The 16,852-nt window shown below is 31.4% G+C and overlaps 1 protein-coding gene across 2 annotated transcripts in view; it reads left to right on the top strand.

Annotated features, from left to right (window-relative positions):
* TBK1 (TANK binding kinase 1) overlaps window positions 1-16,852 on the top strand; it is a 37,882-nt gene that overhangs the window by 19,777 nt on the left and 1,253 nt on the right. For both annotated transcript variants that reach the window (XM_006923703.3, XM_025041035.1), the window contains 13 exons: window positions 2,311-2,490; window positions 4,193-4,389; window positions 5,144-5,202; window positions 5,612-5,703; window positions 7,719-7,820; window positions 8,634-8,712; window positions 11,977-12,098; window positions 12,198-12,274; window positions 12,828-12,867; window positions 13,360-13,461; window positions 13,594-13,690; window positions 14,060-14,166; window positions 14,396-14,467. In XM_006923703.3, coding sequence (XP_006923765.1) covers window positions 2,311-2,490; window positions 4,193-4,389; window positions 5,144-5,202; window positions 5,612-5,703; window positions 7,719-7,820; window positions 8,634-8,712; window positions 11,977-12,098; window positions 12,198-12,274; window positions 12,828-12,867; window positions 13,360-13,461; window positions 13,594-13,690; window positions 14,060-14,166; window positions 14,396-14,467 — 1,326 coding nt within the window. The remainder of the gene's footprint in view (window positions 1-2,310; window positions 2,491-4,192; window positions 4,390-5,143; window positions 5,203-5,611; window positions 5,704-7,718; window positions 7,821-8,633; window positions 8,713-11,976; window positions 12,099-12,197; window positions 12,275-12,827; window positions 12,868-13,359; window positions 13,462-13,593; window positions 13,691-14,059; window positions 14,167-14,395; window positions 14,468-16,852) is intronic.

Consider the following 16,852-nt stretch of genomic DNA (forward strand, 5'->3'; position numbering starts at 1 on the left):
TAATCAGCAGTGTTAACAGCTATCAAAAATATAACGACTACAAAAAAAGGTATTCTTTTTTATATGTATTAGTCAAGACTGAATAGCAAGTGAGAAAAACCTAACTCAGCTGGTTTAAGTGAAAAAGGAAACAGACTGGCTTTGTAATTAAAAGTTTATATGTATATGTGACGTAAAGCACAGCTAGATCCTCAGTCTCAGACTTTGTCAAGACTTGGTCTCTTCAAATCATCTGATCTGCTTTTCTCTGATTTCTCTTTCCTCTCAGTCGGACTCTTTCCTGGCAGCCATAGGATGGCTGCTGGCATTGCTAGACTCACATTCTCACAGCTTTGAAAACTCATTGGGAAGAAAGACTTTTCCGATAGGTTTAGCAAAGATTTCTGAGTTGATTCTCATTTAACCTATATGCTACCACCTAGCTACCTACAACTAATCATAACCAGACCTGGCTCTTATGCCCATCTGTGCACAGGGAGTAGAGTTAGAGAGTGTAGAGGTGTGGATTCCCTTAAAAAAAGGAGGGAGAGTAGAAACCTGCTAGGCAAAAATTAAAAATGTCCAATATGTACTTTAAAAACTGTTCACAAACAGGGAATTGTTCCAGTGCCTGTCACATAGTCAAGAATATATTTTTAAGACTATTTGAAATTCCATAATTGAGAGTCTATTTGAGCATATTTTATAATTCAGTGAAAGCATGATAAAGAATAAAAGTCCTTCTATTCACTTATTTTAAAATATTTAAGCTTATTAGTCAAAAATTATTCCTAGTTGAATTGTCACTAATTTATTGCTAGATGATTATAGTAATTTTACTTCTTAAAGAATTGTCAATGTAAGAAACATCCAAACCTGTAGAAAATTTTTATGACTTTATTTGAGCCCAACTGACAACATATGCTGGGAAGCAAGATCTTAATTGCTCTGGAGAATGGAAGCTTTCCAACTCATTTTATACGTTAGAATCAAAGGAAAAGACTTAGAATCAAAAGAGAAGACTTAAGAAAGGTGCATGTACCTTTGGTGGTACATTAAGGAGGTGGGAGAAAGTGTCGGAAACCAGCCGACCAAGTCAAACCGGGTACCTGAATGGGGGAGCGGGGACTGAGAAAAAAGAGAAGACAGACAGGGTGCAGGAGGGAGAACAGATCTCACAACTGTCTCTCCGAGTTTATTTCCTATGCTTCTTTTTATACATAATCTGTTCCTTCGTGTATCCCAAAATAACATAATAAGATTGAGGTACAATTTTCGACACTCCCTTTGACACTCCCTTTCCTTTTTCTATACTTAATCTTCTTCTTCCTGGAATTCCACAGAACTAGCCTTTTCCTTTTTTTTTATGCAAGCAGGCCTCCCGAGATAATCCATGCACTCCTTTGAATTTTGAGAGCTTTAGCTCCCTACAAGAAAGCATAGCAAGAGAGAGAGGAATCTCTAGGATTGGATAAATGGCAAAACTGAGAAACACATACTTCACATTAGTGGGTAGAGGATAGTTAATAATGAACATTTACAGTACATAGAGTTAGTGTGCGGGGAACAAGATAATGAGGGGTTCTGTGGTCTTGTTCTCTGGTGCCAGTGATTGTGCCTTCAAGAGGTACGAAAAGAAAATATCTCTGACATTTCAAAGGTACGTTATTATTAATGCATAAGAACAGTAGACAGAGCTCACTTAAGTAAGATAAAGATTGACCTTTACTAAGGAAGCTGTAGGCATGGGACATGACTACCCGCTATTACCTGTCCAATTAGGAATTTGTGATCAGACCATTCTATGTAGTTACTTTTGGTCACTAAGCTCATCAGGCCTGCCATGTTCTCCCCCTGAGCTTGTCGGGTATATTGTGTAGCCTCTTTTTCGTTCACAGAAATATACTACAAAAGACATAAATTCAATATGAAAAATGATATATTGTACCATATTAAAAGGACATTAAAGACTCTGAAATTAAATTGTTATCTCATCCTCATGACTATCTGTTTCTAATCAATTGGATGGCTGTGTATGTATATACAGTGTTAGAATGTGTTTAGAAAAGTGAAGAAACTTAGGAAGGAGAGAAAGAAAATAATCAGTAAAAGATAAGTTAACATAAAAATACCATAACCCCTGATTTATTGACAAGTAATAATAAACTAAGGTTACTTGGCTTTCTGAAAAGTCAGCAGACTTTTAAAAACTTGTAAATAATCTAATAATAGTAATAGCAGTTCCTTTGATTTGTTGGTAAATATTATGATTTTTGTATCTAGATAAAATATAACACATTCACTCTTCAACTTTTTTCAATACTATTTTAGGGGTCTTCAAGTTCTACTTACTCCTGTTCTTGCAAACATCCTTGAGGCAGATCAGGAAAAGTGTTGGGGTTTTGACCAGTTTTTTGCAGAAACTAGTGATATACTTCACCGAATGATAATTCATGTTTTTTCGCTACAACAAATGACAGCTCATAAGATTTATATTCATAGTTATAATACGTAAGTACCTCTTTATTTTTTCTTCCTATATTATAATTTTGCGTTATATAATAATTATCTTCATATTAAGAGAGGAGATAGAAAAGATGCCTCAGCATCACCAAAGGCACCCACTTCCCACTTAGAAAGTTATATTTGAGTGCTTAGTAAATTCCTTTTTACTTACCTTTGGAATAAAAGGATTAATTTTTTCATTTTCTAAAATTTACAAGTAAATTAGCCAGGTCTTAAAGTGCAAGTTTTATAAGACCATTTTCATTTTTATGCCTTCTCTCAAATTACTTAATCACATAACTGAAAATAGCATCTACTAATAAATGGGCCAGGTTTTAGTAAGTGTACTGTCCTGTCATTTAAAAAATATTAAAGCATAAGTCTTAAATATAATTAGTTTAGTTATTGTTTGTATATGTGGTATAAAGCCTTTATGGAATGCTAGAAAAATAATCATTTGTTTTAACTAAACAAAAACACATTACGCCTATGTCATAAAAATCTACCCAAATGTTATAACTGCATATAAGTACATGCACACTTACATGTAATACTGGGACAATCTGAATAAGATAGGTAGATCAGTATCAATATCTTGGTTGTACTATTGTACTATATTCATGCAAGATGTTGCCATTGGGAGAAACTGGATGAAGGGTATATAGCATCTCTCTATATTATTTATTACAATTATATATAAATCTCAAAATGTTTTTTAAAACGAAGAGAAAAAACATTACACCCATTCTCTATGCCTTAATTTTTGTTTTGACGGGATTCAGATAGTAGTTTTGATGCCTTATAAAACTCAAAAAGAGACTTTTACTGGTAATTTATTAAGGAATATTATTAATTAGATAAAATAATTTTTAGATATATAATATCTATGACAAATATAAATAAAATGAATAAAATATATTAATATGACATTAAAATATAATATTCATCTTTATTTTGGTACTTAGTAGCCTTAATAAATATGTATCAGAGTTAGATTTGGCCACTATTTCATTTTAAGAGTCTATTTGAACATAAAAAGCCCACCCAAGCCTGAGCCAAATCTTGGCAGAGGCTTGTGTTAGAGACAAATCACAACATTGCTGCTGAAACATTTCTTTGATTTCGTAGCTCTATTTAGGGAGAATCTACCTTTCTCCTCAAACATCATTTCAAAAATACCTGGTTTTATTAATTTATTTAACAAATATTATATAATCATGTTGCAAATACTATCCTCAGTTCTTTACATATTTAAGTCATTTAGTCCTCACAACAAATCTGTGAGGTGGGTGCTATTATTCCCATTTTATAGATCAGGAAATTTAGCACAGAGAAGTTGAGCAGCTTAAGGTAATTAATTCAGCAAGTAAGTGGAAGAACTGGAAATTGAACCCAGATCATCTGATTTCATAATCAATGCTCTTAAGCTGTGTTGGCTCCTCATTATTAAATATTAAGAATCCTGTATATTGCACATATCCAATATGGGTATCTAAACATAAAAATATTTTAGAATGGATTGCTGTATAGACAGTTTATGTGGAATTTTTAGTTCAGTAGACTTTTTAGTATCCACATCAACCAAGCATTGTTTCTGTGGACTGGTCATGATCTGAAATATCACTTAACAATGGATGTTGTCATTATAAAAGACTTCAGCTCTCTTTTTATCCCAATTATGTTGTCCTTTTGGATTTTTCTCATATAGTGCTACTGTATTTCATGAACTGGTGTATAAACAAACCAAAATTATTTCTTCAAATCAAGAACTTATATATGAAGGACGACGCTTAGTTCTCGAACCTGGAAGACTGGCACAGCATTTCCCTAAAACTACTGAGGAAAACCCTATCTTTGTAGTAAGCCAGGAACCCCTGAATACCATAGGACTGACATATGAAAAAAGTAAGTTGAGATTTTTCTTGTTGTTTTTACTAGCTATTAAATATAAAAAACCTGTAAAAATGGTTGTCACCATAAAGTTGATTGATGATGACATTAATATAGCCCTTTCATAAACATTAAAATTTTGTAAATTAGTTGAACAAGACTAGTAAAATTTAATAGCCTTGTAGGCAACATAATTTGATATTAAATATTTTATTTCATAAAATGTAAAATAGTTTGTCATGTATGTTGCACTGTAGCTCTCTGTTTTTAGTATTTTACTAACACTCAAAATAACCATTTGTATCATTAATTTCAGCAAATATTTATTGTGTCCAGTGTGATTAGGATACTTTGCCAGCCTTTGGAGTCTAAGAAAAATTAGATGTGCATTTTGGAATCTTTTAAATTATTAATTCTACTGGCGAAAAAAATAAACTATCTGGATTTCGAAATTTCTATTTGGATCTTTGAGATTTTATTTAGATTTAGAGAAGCACTGAGTTTGTTGCGTTGAAATATGTTTAAGAAAAAAGTGAAATTCCTTAGAAATATTGCAGGTAATTTGTTAGTAATTTGTTATATAATGAACATTATTGTTTCAAGTGATTTTTTTTAACCAGGAAAGAACATTAAAGAATTTTGCCACTCATATTTAATTTAGAGGTAAATTAGAGGTTAAGGTTTAAATTAGAGATTGCTATATAAAAGACATACTAATTTATTCAAAATTTTTTATTTCTGATTTTAATGATTTTACTTCACGTTTCAGTTTCCCTCCCTAAAGTACATCCACGTTATGATTTAGATGGAGATGCTAGCATGGCTAAGGTTCGTGTTTAATTAAATTACTATGTACATATCTAAATTAATATTATCCTATCAGTAGTAGAAGCAATAAAATATATAGTGTCTTTCCATATGCCTGTATGACTTAGGAAATTATTCACTTACATTGTTATCCATTGCAAATAATTTTGTGTTGTTTCTTCTTGACTTTATATCCTTTCTTGAACTCATAAGAAAATGCTCTCCATTGAAACAGTGCATGTTTAACATTATGTTAAGGATGAAATATTTATTGCCGTTATATCTACCCTTAGCTTTTAGAAATTAGTGTAAATCGTGTTTTTAATTAACCTGATAAAAATACATAAGCTTGAAAATTTTTATATAAAAGCTTTTCTTACCTTCTACTATAATTAGCACTAAATATTGACATTTTGTGTTTCTTTATTAGGCAATAACAGGAGTTGTGTGTTATGCCTGTAGAATTGCCAGTACCCTGCTGCTTTATCAGGAATTAATGCGAAAGGGGATACGATGGTTGATGTAAGTAATAGATTAAAATTGAAAACTGATCTTCATGTAGACCTCACTAAATAACTGGTACCCAATCATTGATACTTTTTCTCTTCAGACTAGGTAGGGTCAGCTGCTCGATTTTTATTATGATACATTTGTTTCATATTTAGTTTATAAAATATTTAGCAGCTATTTTTTTATTTCTACAGTAACCTTGTGGGTAGGACAGTAATATCTAAATTTTAAAGCTTATATTATGCTGTACAAGGTGATAGTAAATGAATCCCTTTTCTAAGGACTTTGACTTGTTGGTCATTTTATTATCTTGGAAGATTTTGTCATTTATATAATCCAATACAACCTATACTTCTTTCTTGGGTTTATGTCCTCAGAATCTTCCTCCATTTCCTGCCATTTTCCCAAATGAAGTATACACTCAGCTTTTTTTTTTTAAAACAGCATTATGAGATATTTATATATATATAATTCACCCATTTTTAAATGTACAATTTAATGATTTTTAGTATTCACAGAGTTGTGCTACCATTACACTAATTTTTCAATGTTTTTATCACCCCAGAAAGAAAGCCTGTACCCATTAGCAGTAACTTCCCATTTTGGCTGTAACTTCCTAGCCCTAGGCAACCACTAATATGCTTTATGTTGGTGAAGATTTGCCTATTCTAGACATTTCATGTAAATAAAGCCATACAGTATGAGTGCACTCACTTTTACAGACAATTTAAAAGCTAATTTTATTGTATTTTATTTTATTTTATTTGCTAATCACTTAATATAGTTATTCTAAGTCAGAATATTGATCATCTAGTTCAGTATTCTCTTTCTGAAAATGACCCTTGGAAATGTTTCGTGGATGAATACTACGATTTGACCTTTTTTTACCTTTCATGATTTGTAGATGTCATCTTTCTATCTGATAGAAATGGAGAATAAATGGTCTCTTGAGAATCATGCCTATAGTTCTATACAACATCATTTGAAGCTTTTGAATTTTATACACACATAGCAATGGCCTCATGTTCTCTCGATTCATAGTGCTCTTTAGCTTTAATGCTTGTGACAATTTCTGTGTACCCACTGTACACCTATCCTTCCCTTCTTGCAAAAACACATATGAAGCATTTTATCATTCTGCTGCTGCTGCTTCTAAGAAGAAAAAAGAATAAGTTTTTTTTTTTCCCGTCACCTTTATGTTAAATCCATTAATGTATGCTTACAATTTTTTTATGGGTTCACATATCTAGTTTGTAAGCCTATGCTTTTTTCTTTCCCTTAAGTCTCTATGTTTTTACCAGATAGTTTCTGAAGAAATTTAAGTGTTAGCTTCAATTTATTTTCATAGTGTTGTTACTCCCAGCTCCCATTTTCTCTTGTTATCTACCCCATGAAGCTTTTATTCCTTTTACTTACTAGCTTTTAGTTTAATAAGAGAAAATAGTTTTTAATGTGGACAACTGTTGGCAAACTTTTTCTTTTTCAGCTAGTAAATGTTTTAGACTTTGGGGGCCACATAAGGTCTCTTCTTTGATTTTATTTTGTTTTTGCAACCTTTAAAAATGTGAATACCATTCTCAGCAAAAATAAGCATCAGGCCTTAGTTTGTTGACCATTGATGTAGAACAAAAGCCCATCAGTTATATTATTTACTATGTCATCCTGCTTCTTCAGAGATCATATTAATTGATTTAAAGTATAGATCAGACAGCAGTCTACCATGAGTAGTAAAAATTAATTCTAGTGGTATAAAATGTAATGCTATTCAGCTTATTTATGTGGTTGTAGATTAGTTTTTATTTTTAATATAATTTCAATGCCTTAGATTTCTAAACTGTTAACCTAATAAGTAGTAATGGTTTATGTCCTAGATATATATAAGGCTCACAGAGATGCTTTTAGTAATAAAAAGTGATTCGGCTTTCATAATATATCAAGAAATTTGAACGGAACAGTAGTGTAATTGGTGAAAGACAAGAGAAAACAAACAATTCCTTAGATAAACTAATGAGAATATTATTTTTTAGAGAATTAGTTAAAGATGATTATAATGAAACTGTTCACAAAAAGACAGAAGTTGTGATCACACTGGATTTCTGCATCAGAAACATTGAAAAAACTGTGAAAGTGTGAGTAGATTACTTCCTTATTAATAGTGGTTAAAATGTTAAATATTTTTACCTTTCTGTTTAATTTGTTTAGTTATCCTTGGCACACATAGCAGGCTATGCTATGCAAGTATTTGTATTAAGGCACAACTTTAGTTTGAATTACTTCCTCACAAAGGGAGAAATATCCAGTCATCTAAGTAAGAAATGCACACCATCTTTTTGGTGGCATTTTCTCCTTCCCTTTGCAAAGGAAAAGGTCATCTGAGATAGAAAAGTCTCATTTTTTACATTGCAAAGCAGACACTCTGAATAGGAAAATAAAAAACCTGTAATCAACAAAGAAAGTGAGAAGAGGTGTTCTAGAAGTGTATTTTGGTAGTCTATTTAGAATTTTGGGATTACTTTTAGTTTACTTTTACTTATTAATTTGATCCCTGAGAATGGCTTTTGAAACAGAAAGATATTTTAAACTGCCCTCTTCCTAGGCTATACCATTTGTACTGCACCGGATATATAATTAATGGAATCAGTATTTATTTACTATTGACCTCCATTAATTCTGAAATCTAGTATTTTGACTATTATCCTGGCATAAGACTATTTGAAATTAAGTTGTCTTTTATATTTTATCTCTTAATCTGCAAATTTATAAGTAGAAGCATATAAAAGTCCTTTACAAAGACATAAAGTTTTCTTAGAATCTGTTGCTTTGTAGGCTTTGCATTCAATATTTTAAACGGTTATGATAAACACTGTAATTTATAAAACATCTTTTTAAATCTATGTATTCATTATGCTTATTTGATTTTTCCATACTTGTTTTTCATACAGATATGAAAAGTTGATGAAAATCAACCTAGAAGCAGCAGAGTTAGATGAAATTTCAGACATACACACCAAATTGTTGAGAGTAAGTATTTACAAAACTATGACAATCATAGGCTCATAATCTATTTCTTTGCTGGCAAGTAGACATCTAGTAAACTTTTCTAGAGAGATGATATACCTAAAGATCTCCAGAGAAAGAGTAGTCTTTCCCCATTTTGGGGAACTATTTACAGTATTTACAGTATTTAAATACCCTTACTGCTCTGCATTTCTTTATGACGTATCTAGAGGCCTGCTTTGCTTTAAGTTCATTGTCTCTCTTTCTCTCCCTATCTCCCTTTAAAATCCATAATGCTCTGGGTGTGCTGCTATGGCAATTAAAGCAAGTAATTTAACATGCAGAGTGCTTAAACTTGCTTAGAAGTACATGCAGGTAGGAAAATATCAAATCTTCCGTGAAATAAAAAGTAAGGAAAGAAAGTTTTGGGTTTCTCAAGAAAAGGAATCACTTCTATAACTGAAAAAAGAAATTAGGACAAAATCTCTACTCTGCTGAAAACTACAGTAGCATTTCAGGCAGTTTCTGGATCTCTTTTTAAAATGTATTATAGAAGAGCATGAAATTATGTATTGTGAGAGCTGATGAGTAATCCCGGATCTGCCCTATTAACCTAGCTATTCCTGCCTGACTTAAGCAAGACCTTTAATTCTTTGCATCCTCGGTTTCTTTTTCTTTGAAATGGGCGGCTTCTTACCCTGCTTATCTCACAGGTTGTTGTACCAATTAAATGAGATAAAAAGGCTATACTCCTTCAAGTGTTTAGTGTTTGAAATATTCTTTCATGAAATAGATGTTAAGTGAAAAGTGAAAAAGAACTTGATATGATATCCCTTTTCTCTTTCCCAGCTTAGGCTGATTTTTAGGTATTTCTTTTCCTCAGTTTTAGATCTAGAACAGTAGTTATTTATGAGTCATAAATAACCAGCAGGCATAAAGTTTAGTGTATTGAAATCAGCAATGGTTTTAAATAAAATAAAATGGAAAATGTCAGAATTCATCAAATATAATGAATTACTGTTCCATGAAACTTCTCATTCAGATATATACATATATACTTTTAAATGATACTGGGTTAGAACAAAGTGAATTTCTTACTATAAGTCATGATCAAAAAGTTTTTTAAATATTGCTGTAGAATAAAGCAGTTAAAATTCAGAGAAACAAGAAATAGTCTTCTCCGATATTTGTTTATTTTTTTAACATGGTCAGTCATATTATAAATATTTTCTATTTTTGCTATTGTTTTAGAACTTGATTTACCAGATCATAGTCCTAATAGACACTTCTTCCCAATACCAGCATCATTTGAGCACTTTGAATTGAAATTATATATGTTTTCTTTTGGGAGCCCAAAGTATTTCTCATTTTTATGACATTTTTGTGAAGATTTAGATTTCCAATGAGAATTGAAGTTTGGGTGATTGGATAGCTTAAACTCACAGAGTCTTGTGAAGTCTGTGCTTTAACTTCAGGCCAGTTATTTTTCACTAAGTTGCATTGTTTTTGTTCATAACCTATTTAGTTCTTTGACTCTTTTTCTAATGGAGACCTTAAAATATTTCCTGCCATAAAACTATTGATAAGTAGAAATAATACCATGTATGCTCATCACCTAAAAAATGATTATTATAGGTTCTGTTCAGTATCCTGCAGCAGTAGCCTCAGCCTCAGCCTCACATGGGAACTTGTTAGAAATGTACATTTCGGGGACACCCCCGCCACCCCGCCGTTGAATCGGAAACTCTGATGGTAGCGCCCACCAATCAATGTTTTAATGAGACCTCCAGAAGATTCTGATACTGTTAACGTTTTGACAACCACTCTTTTAGTCCTCTCTTTTTATATATATTATTAAATGATTGTTATCTTACAAACAAACAATTGTTATTTTTATTTTTTTTTATAAATGTTTTTTATAAATGTTTTATAGTAAAAACATTTTCCATTTGGTTGTGTTGGGGTTTTTTTTTTTTCTTTGATAACACCTTTTTTTTATATACTTAATATTGCAGGCAATAGATTTATTAATAGTTTTACTTATCTCCCTATTGTTGGTCCTTCAGGTTATTTGTTGTTTTTCATACTTCTTTGTAATGTTGTGAAAAATAACCTTATCCATAAATGATTTTTTGTATTTTGGAAGTATAAGATACTTAACATATATACTTAATACATTCTTAACATTAATGTTAAAGAAGACATGAAACATGAAAAGCAAGATATATATTTGACTGTATAAAAATTTAAGATCTCTGTTAAAAAATAATGTTAAAAAGCAAATAGATTGAGAAAGTGTGACAAAAGGTTTTTTTAATAAAAATAGCTCATACAAATTAATAAAACATTAAATCTGTAGTAAATAGACAAAGAACACTTAAAAATGATTTAAAAGTGAATAGATCTAATGAAACTCCTGAAAAAAAGTTCACAGTAGTAATAGAAAATTGCATATTACAATAACAGTAAGATACTGTTTTTTCCTTTCAAATTAGCAAGACTGAATCAGAGTTCTGATTCAACAGGTAGGGACCCCAAATATGCATGTCTAACAAGTGAGGCTGAGGCTGCTGGTCCAGTGCTGACAAGAGTGTAATAACAAGGGCACCCTAATTTGTTGCTAGTGGCATTGTAAACCACCACTTAAAACTTTAATTGAGAAGTAATAGTACGTATTAGGACCCTTAAAATATTTAGACATATTTATCCTTTAAGTCTAACCTTTATCCTTTCTTTAAAAGTTTTACAACTACTTAGTTCTGTGGTAGATAAGTGATAAATTTACTAAACTTAAAATGAGCAGGATCTTAGATGAGGTTTCACTTTCTGTTTTAAGAGGAATTATTTTTCTTTGGCCTCTGAACAAATCGAACACAATCTTGCACACCTACATTTTATACTTGAAACTATGCCAATGGTTCTCCTATTTGAGTTTTATAACTCTATGAGATAGAATACTAACCATATTTTACAGCTAAAAAACGCAGAAGTTTAATATTTAAAAACAAGATTAAAAGGATTTTGTATGTTTTTTAAAAAGGATATCTAATGTAAGAAATTTTTAAAAAATGTATTAATACTAGTTAGTCTCATATTTTATTGTCATACCATACTCTTGGTGGAAATCAACATAAGAAACTATCCTTTCATTTAAAGATTAAAGTAATTATTCTGACTTTGAATTGTAATCTGTAAGAGAAATTAATTCAGACTTTAGACTCTCTTGGCATTGTGATGATCATTTCTGACTTTTGGTAATCTGCATCTGAAGCCATTGGTTTTATTTAGCTTTCCAGTTCTCAGGGAACAATAGAAACCAGTCTTCAGGATATCGAAAGCAGATTATCTCCAGGTGGATTGCTGGCGGATACGTGGGCCCATCAAGAAGGCACTCATCCAAAAGATAGGCAGTAGGTTAAAACTTTATTGGTAGTTTCTGCTCTTATTATTAAATGTTCTTTTTTCACATTGACTCAGTTAATTTATTTGGGTTTTTCTTCCTTAAATAGTGTGGAAAAGCTACAAGTCCTGTTAAATTACATCACAGAGATTTACTATCAGTTCAAAAAAGACAAAGCAGAACGTAGTAAGTAAAATTTGTCATTTGTTAATCTAATAAATCAGCCCTAGTTGTAATTCAGTTGAATTAATTTAGTATATTCGTAAGGGTGGTTGCTTAAGTTATTTATTTCAGAGATTTAATTTTGTCAGGAAAGAGGTTAATGTTCTTTTTAAAACCAACCATTTGAATATGTTAAATCAGGGATAATGAACTCCAAAACTTCTAGAGGCCAGGCACATAACAGGAATGAGATTGGCCAGTGGAGTTGAGGACAAGTGGAGAAGGGATGGATACCCCATCTAAATGGGAGGTCCACTACTCAGATTCACTTAATTTGTAGCCCAGATATTAGAAATATTTGATTTTAAATGTTGGCAGTTAATTTTTCTTTTTAACACTAACACTGTACAGACCAAATAAAAGCATTTGGGAGCTATATCTAACCTGTGAGTCACAAGTTTGTGATATCTGCTTTAAACTCTTAGACTTTCCAAAGTAATAATCTCAGAAGAAAAAAATATTGTGCACAAATTTATAATTCCGCGTTTACAAAAATAATATATATTCTGATTTTTAGGACTGGCTTATAATGAAGAACAGATCCACAAATTTGATAAGTAAGTGTCTAGGTTATGTTTAATAATTATTTTTGGTTATGTTATTAATATAATTCTTAAAGTTAAAATTAATTACAGTTAAAAATACATTTTAATCTTGGCTTTATACAATTATTATTATGTGTGTACTCATTTGAGGCTCATTCATCTGACCTCTGGTTGAGAGGTTACTGAGATGAGAGAATGAGGGAGCAGGCTTCTTCTGCCTCATGTGCTTCTATTACAGGACAGAAAATAGAGAACATAGGCAAGGACACACTTAACCACCTTCTTAACCTTAATGTCATTCAATAAACATTTTTTGACTATTCTCCTTTCTCATTCTCTTCTTACTGCTATGTCTATCTTAGAAATCTTTGGCTTCCTGCTGTAAATATTCTTCAGTCACAACAGTCATTACAGGAAACAGATTTCATATATGTGAAAATTTTTAAATATTGGAAATAGAAACAGTGACATTGGTTTAATCCTCTGATTATTTCTAAATTACAGGCAAAAACTCTATTACCATGCAACAAAAGCCATGACCCACTTTACAGATGAATGTGTTAAAAAGTATGAGGCATTTTTGAATAAGTCAGAAGAATGGGTGAGGTAGGTCAACTTTTTTTGGGGGGGTGATTTAGTGATTGACTGCACAATATGCAATTTAGTGTGTATTGTATATATTAAGTATGAATAATACTTCATTAGACAGCTTATTAATCAATTCTTTTTGGTTTTCAGAAAGATGCTTCATCTTAGGAAACAGTTATTATCCCTAGCTAATCAATGTTTTGATATTGAAGAAGAAGTATCGAAGTATCAAGACTATACTAATGAGGTACATCTATCAAAAGTATCTAGAAAAAAAATTTTCTTCCTATTAGGAAAAACTAAAATCTTCTCAGTTTATATTTGCTTATGATTGAGAAGGGAAAAATAGGACATAATGTGCCTGTATGAACTCTACTTGCCCATCTGTGATATGTATTTTAAGCCAAATTTTAAGAAATTAGATGTTTTACAATTGAAAACATCTGATAGACTATTCTTTTGTTATCTATAAGAAATGTTTTTTCAAAAGAGTATTGTTTTAACTATTGTATCATTGATAGCTTTGAAATTAAAACTTAAAGCTGTAAAAGGCTGATTTAAGATCTGTAGTAGGTACTTTGTTCTGTGATTAATGTGGAGTCTTTTGATATTTTAGTTACAAGAAACTTTGCCTCAGAAAATGATTGCAGCCTCCAGTGGAATCAAACATGCCATGACTCCAATTTATCCATGTTCTAACACATTAGTAGAAATGACTCTTGGGTAAGAAATTTGTTATTTGGTAACTATGATGTTTCCATTTGTCTGTATTTCAGTTTGTGATCTTGATCTTTTATATTGAAATTTTTGATATTTGTTGTGAATACATTTGCTAATATTATTTAGTAACTTAATTCAATCCAGAGAATTAAAACAATATAAATATAATTCTAAGACATTTGCATGCTTTTTTGAGCGGAGATGCTTATTTTTCTTTATTTTTTATGTATAGTATGAAGAAATTAAAGGAAGAAATGGAAGGGGTTGTTAAAGAACTTGCTGAAAATAATCATATTTTAGAAAGGTGAGTTAATGCAGATATCATTCTGCCTTGTGATTTTATATGCAGTCAAGTACATATATATCTATATTTGTATCTCTCTGTCTTCCTGTGTCAATAGAGTAAGCAGTGGGAAGGGATATAAAGTCACAAAATATAAGGGTTCTTTATATCTCTCACATTTTGTGACTTCCGTGGTGTCTTTTGTTTGGGGTCATTGGATAAAGACAAGTCAACTATGATTGATTCCATTTTCTAGAAGCACTGGTTAATAAAATTATTTGCTTATTTTGAGTTAATTTGTGAAAATAAAAATCTTGTGCATATTTTTCATAACATTTTCTCATTAGAATTATAATTTTTCAATTTTGGAATTGAGTTGCTTATAAGATGCCTGCAGTCTGATTGGTGCTAGTTAACTTACAGAGCCTTCTGCAAACTGCTTTGCATGTGAGTGCCATCTGTAAATGCAGTTCTTTGAGAAGCTGGGTGTCTGCTCATCTATAGAATCTTAATAGGTCAGGGAAATGTACAGAGCCAATAAAGCCACTTTGAGATGGCTGTTTCCTCACCCTGCTTCTTCAGAGAAGTTAAATCATGTTTGGCTCTCTGATAGACTAGAACCCTTCTCTTTCAATCCCCTAGGTGTTCCACTGTGGGTTCTCTAACCCCTAAAATGCTAATAAAAATATTTAACATTTTTATGATGTTTTACACACTTGCAGGGCACTTTCACGCTGGATTATCTCACTTAACATGCATTCCAGCCTTACACAGTAGCAGAGCAGATAGTCTTTATCCATGGTCTACAAGTATTGAAGTTTATACCCTGAGAAGATGAGCTGCCTCTAGAACCCAGCCTCCTATCTCTTCATAAAATCTTTCTCCCACTATACCTATTATCTAAAGCTTGGAAAGATTCACTGTCAGAAAGTCCTGATATGATTTTTGAGCTATGTACAGAAAGTTCTGAAGTATGAGACTTCTAAAATATTACATATTTTTAACTTAATGAATTACAAAAAGATTTGAAACAATATATAATTGTAAAAATTTGGAATTAAAGATTTTACCTGCCCTTTCTCTTGCCCCTCCCCCACCCTGCAGAAGTAGTCACTATTAATAGTTTGTTGTACATGTGTGTTTTATAAGAATGGAATCATTCTGTTCATACTGGTTTAGTCTCAAGGCTATATATGTCAAGGGTACTTTTTCAAGTCCATACATATAGCTCTATTTTTCTTACTTTTAACAGTTACTTAATATTCCAATGTATGGGTCCACCATATCTATTTAATACATCCCTATTTGTTTGGCATTTAAATTGTTTCTAATTTTTCATAATTATATACTTGTATGTATATCTTCATGTACTTGTGTAAGAATTTTTGAGGGCATTGTTGGGTCAAAGGATATGCACATTTAAATTTTGATAGGTGTTGTTAATTCTTTAAAAGCTGTGTATTGCTGTAGTCCCAAACAGAAAAAGACTATGCTTTCGTTAATGCCAAATGTTACCAGTTTTTTAAATGTTTACTGATTTATTTAGTAAAAACTGATCATCTTGTTTTAATTTGAATTTCTTTGGTTAATAATGATGTCAAGCATCTTTTTATATGTTCGTTCAATTTTTTTTCCTCTGACTGCCTATTAGGTTTTAAAATCTTTTTTCCTATTGGTTTATAGCAACCTCATTGAAATTATTTATCTTTTTATAGTATCCAATTTATAGAACTTTAGCTAAATCCTAAGTAAGGCTGAAGATCAGCTAGTAGAAGAGATTATTAAAATATGCTTTAACAAACTTTTATACTGAATTATTTATGCCTTATGGAATAAAATCCCACTTCTCAAAGCATGTCCAATAAGTCAGTTCCTCCTGTTTTATTTGTAGGTTTATTTGACAATATATGGGTGATACGATGTGGCATAATCATAACTGAAATGTTAAATGACTACTTAAGGATCTGTGCCAGAACTAGTAACAGAAGCCAGGTCTTGTGCATTGTTTCCATGTGGATATCTTACTATCTCTTCAGATTTTTTTCTGTCAAAAATCACTTACTATCATCCTTCTCAACTCATTTTCCCTTCTAATTTTCTTATCCTCTTCGGTGAGACCTTTCTCCCACTCTCTTGAACATAAATTATATTTTATGAACATAAATTATTTTAGACAGTTACTTTACTCCCTTTCACCAAGTTTGGTAATCTTTCAAAATGTTTCCATATTTCACTTCATCAGTCTCATTCAGCTCTCCTTGCTCCCTCACATGTAAGCTATGGTAATAAACTACCACCTATTTCCTTAACTCCAGGCTCTTCCATCTGGATATTGCAGCCAAAATAATATTCCCAAATACTGGTCATATCATGCCACTCCCTTGGCTCAAAAATATCTACATTCCT

This window comes from Pteropus alecto, unplaced genomic scaffold (genome assembly GCF_000325575.1).
Source record: "Pteropus alecto unplaced genomic scaffold, ASM32557v1 scaffold76, whole genome shotgun sequence".
Taxonomy (NCBI): domain Eukaryota; kingdom Metazoa; phylum Chordata; class Mammalia; order Chiroptera; family Pteropodidae; genus Pteropus; species Pteropus alecto.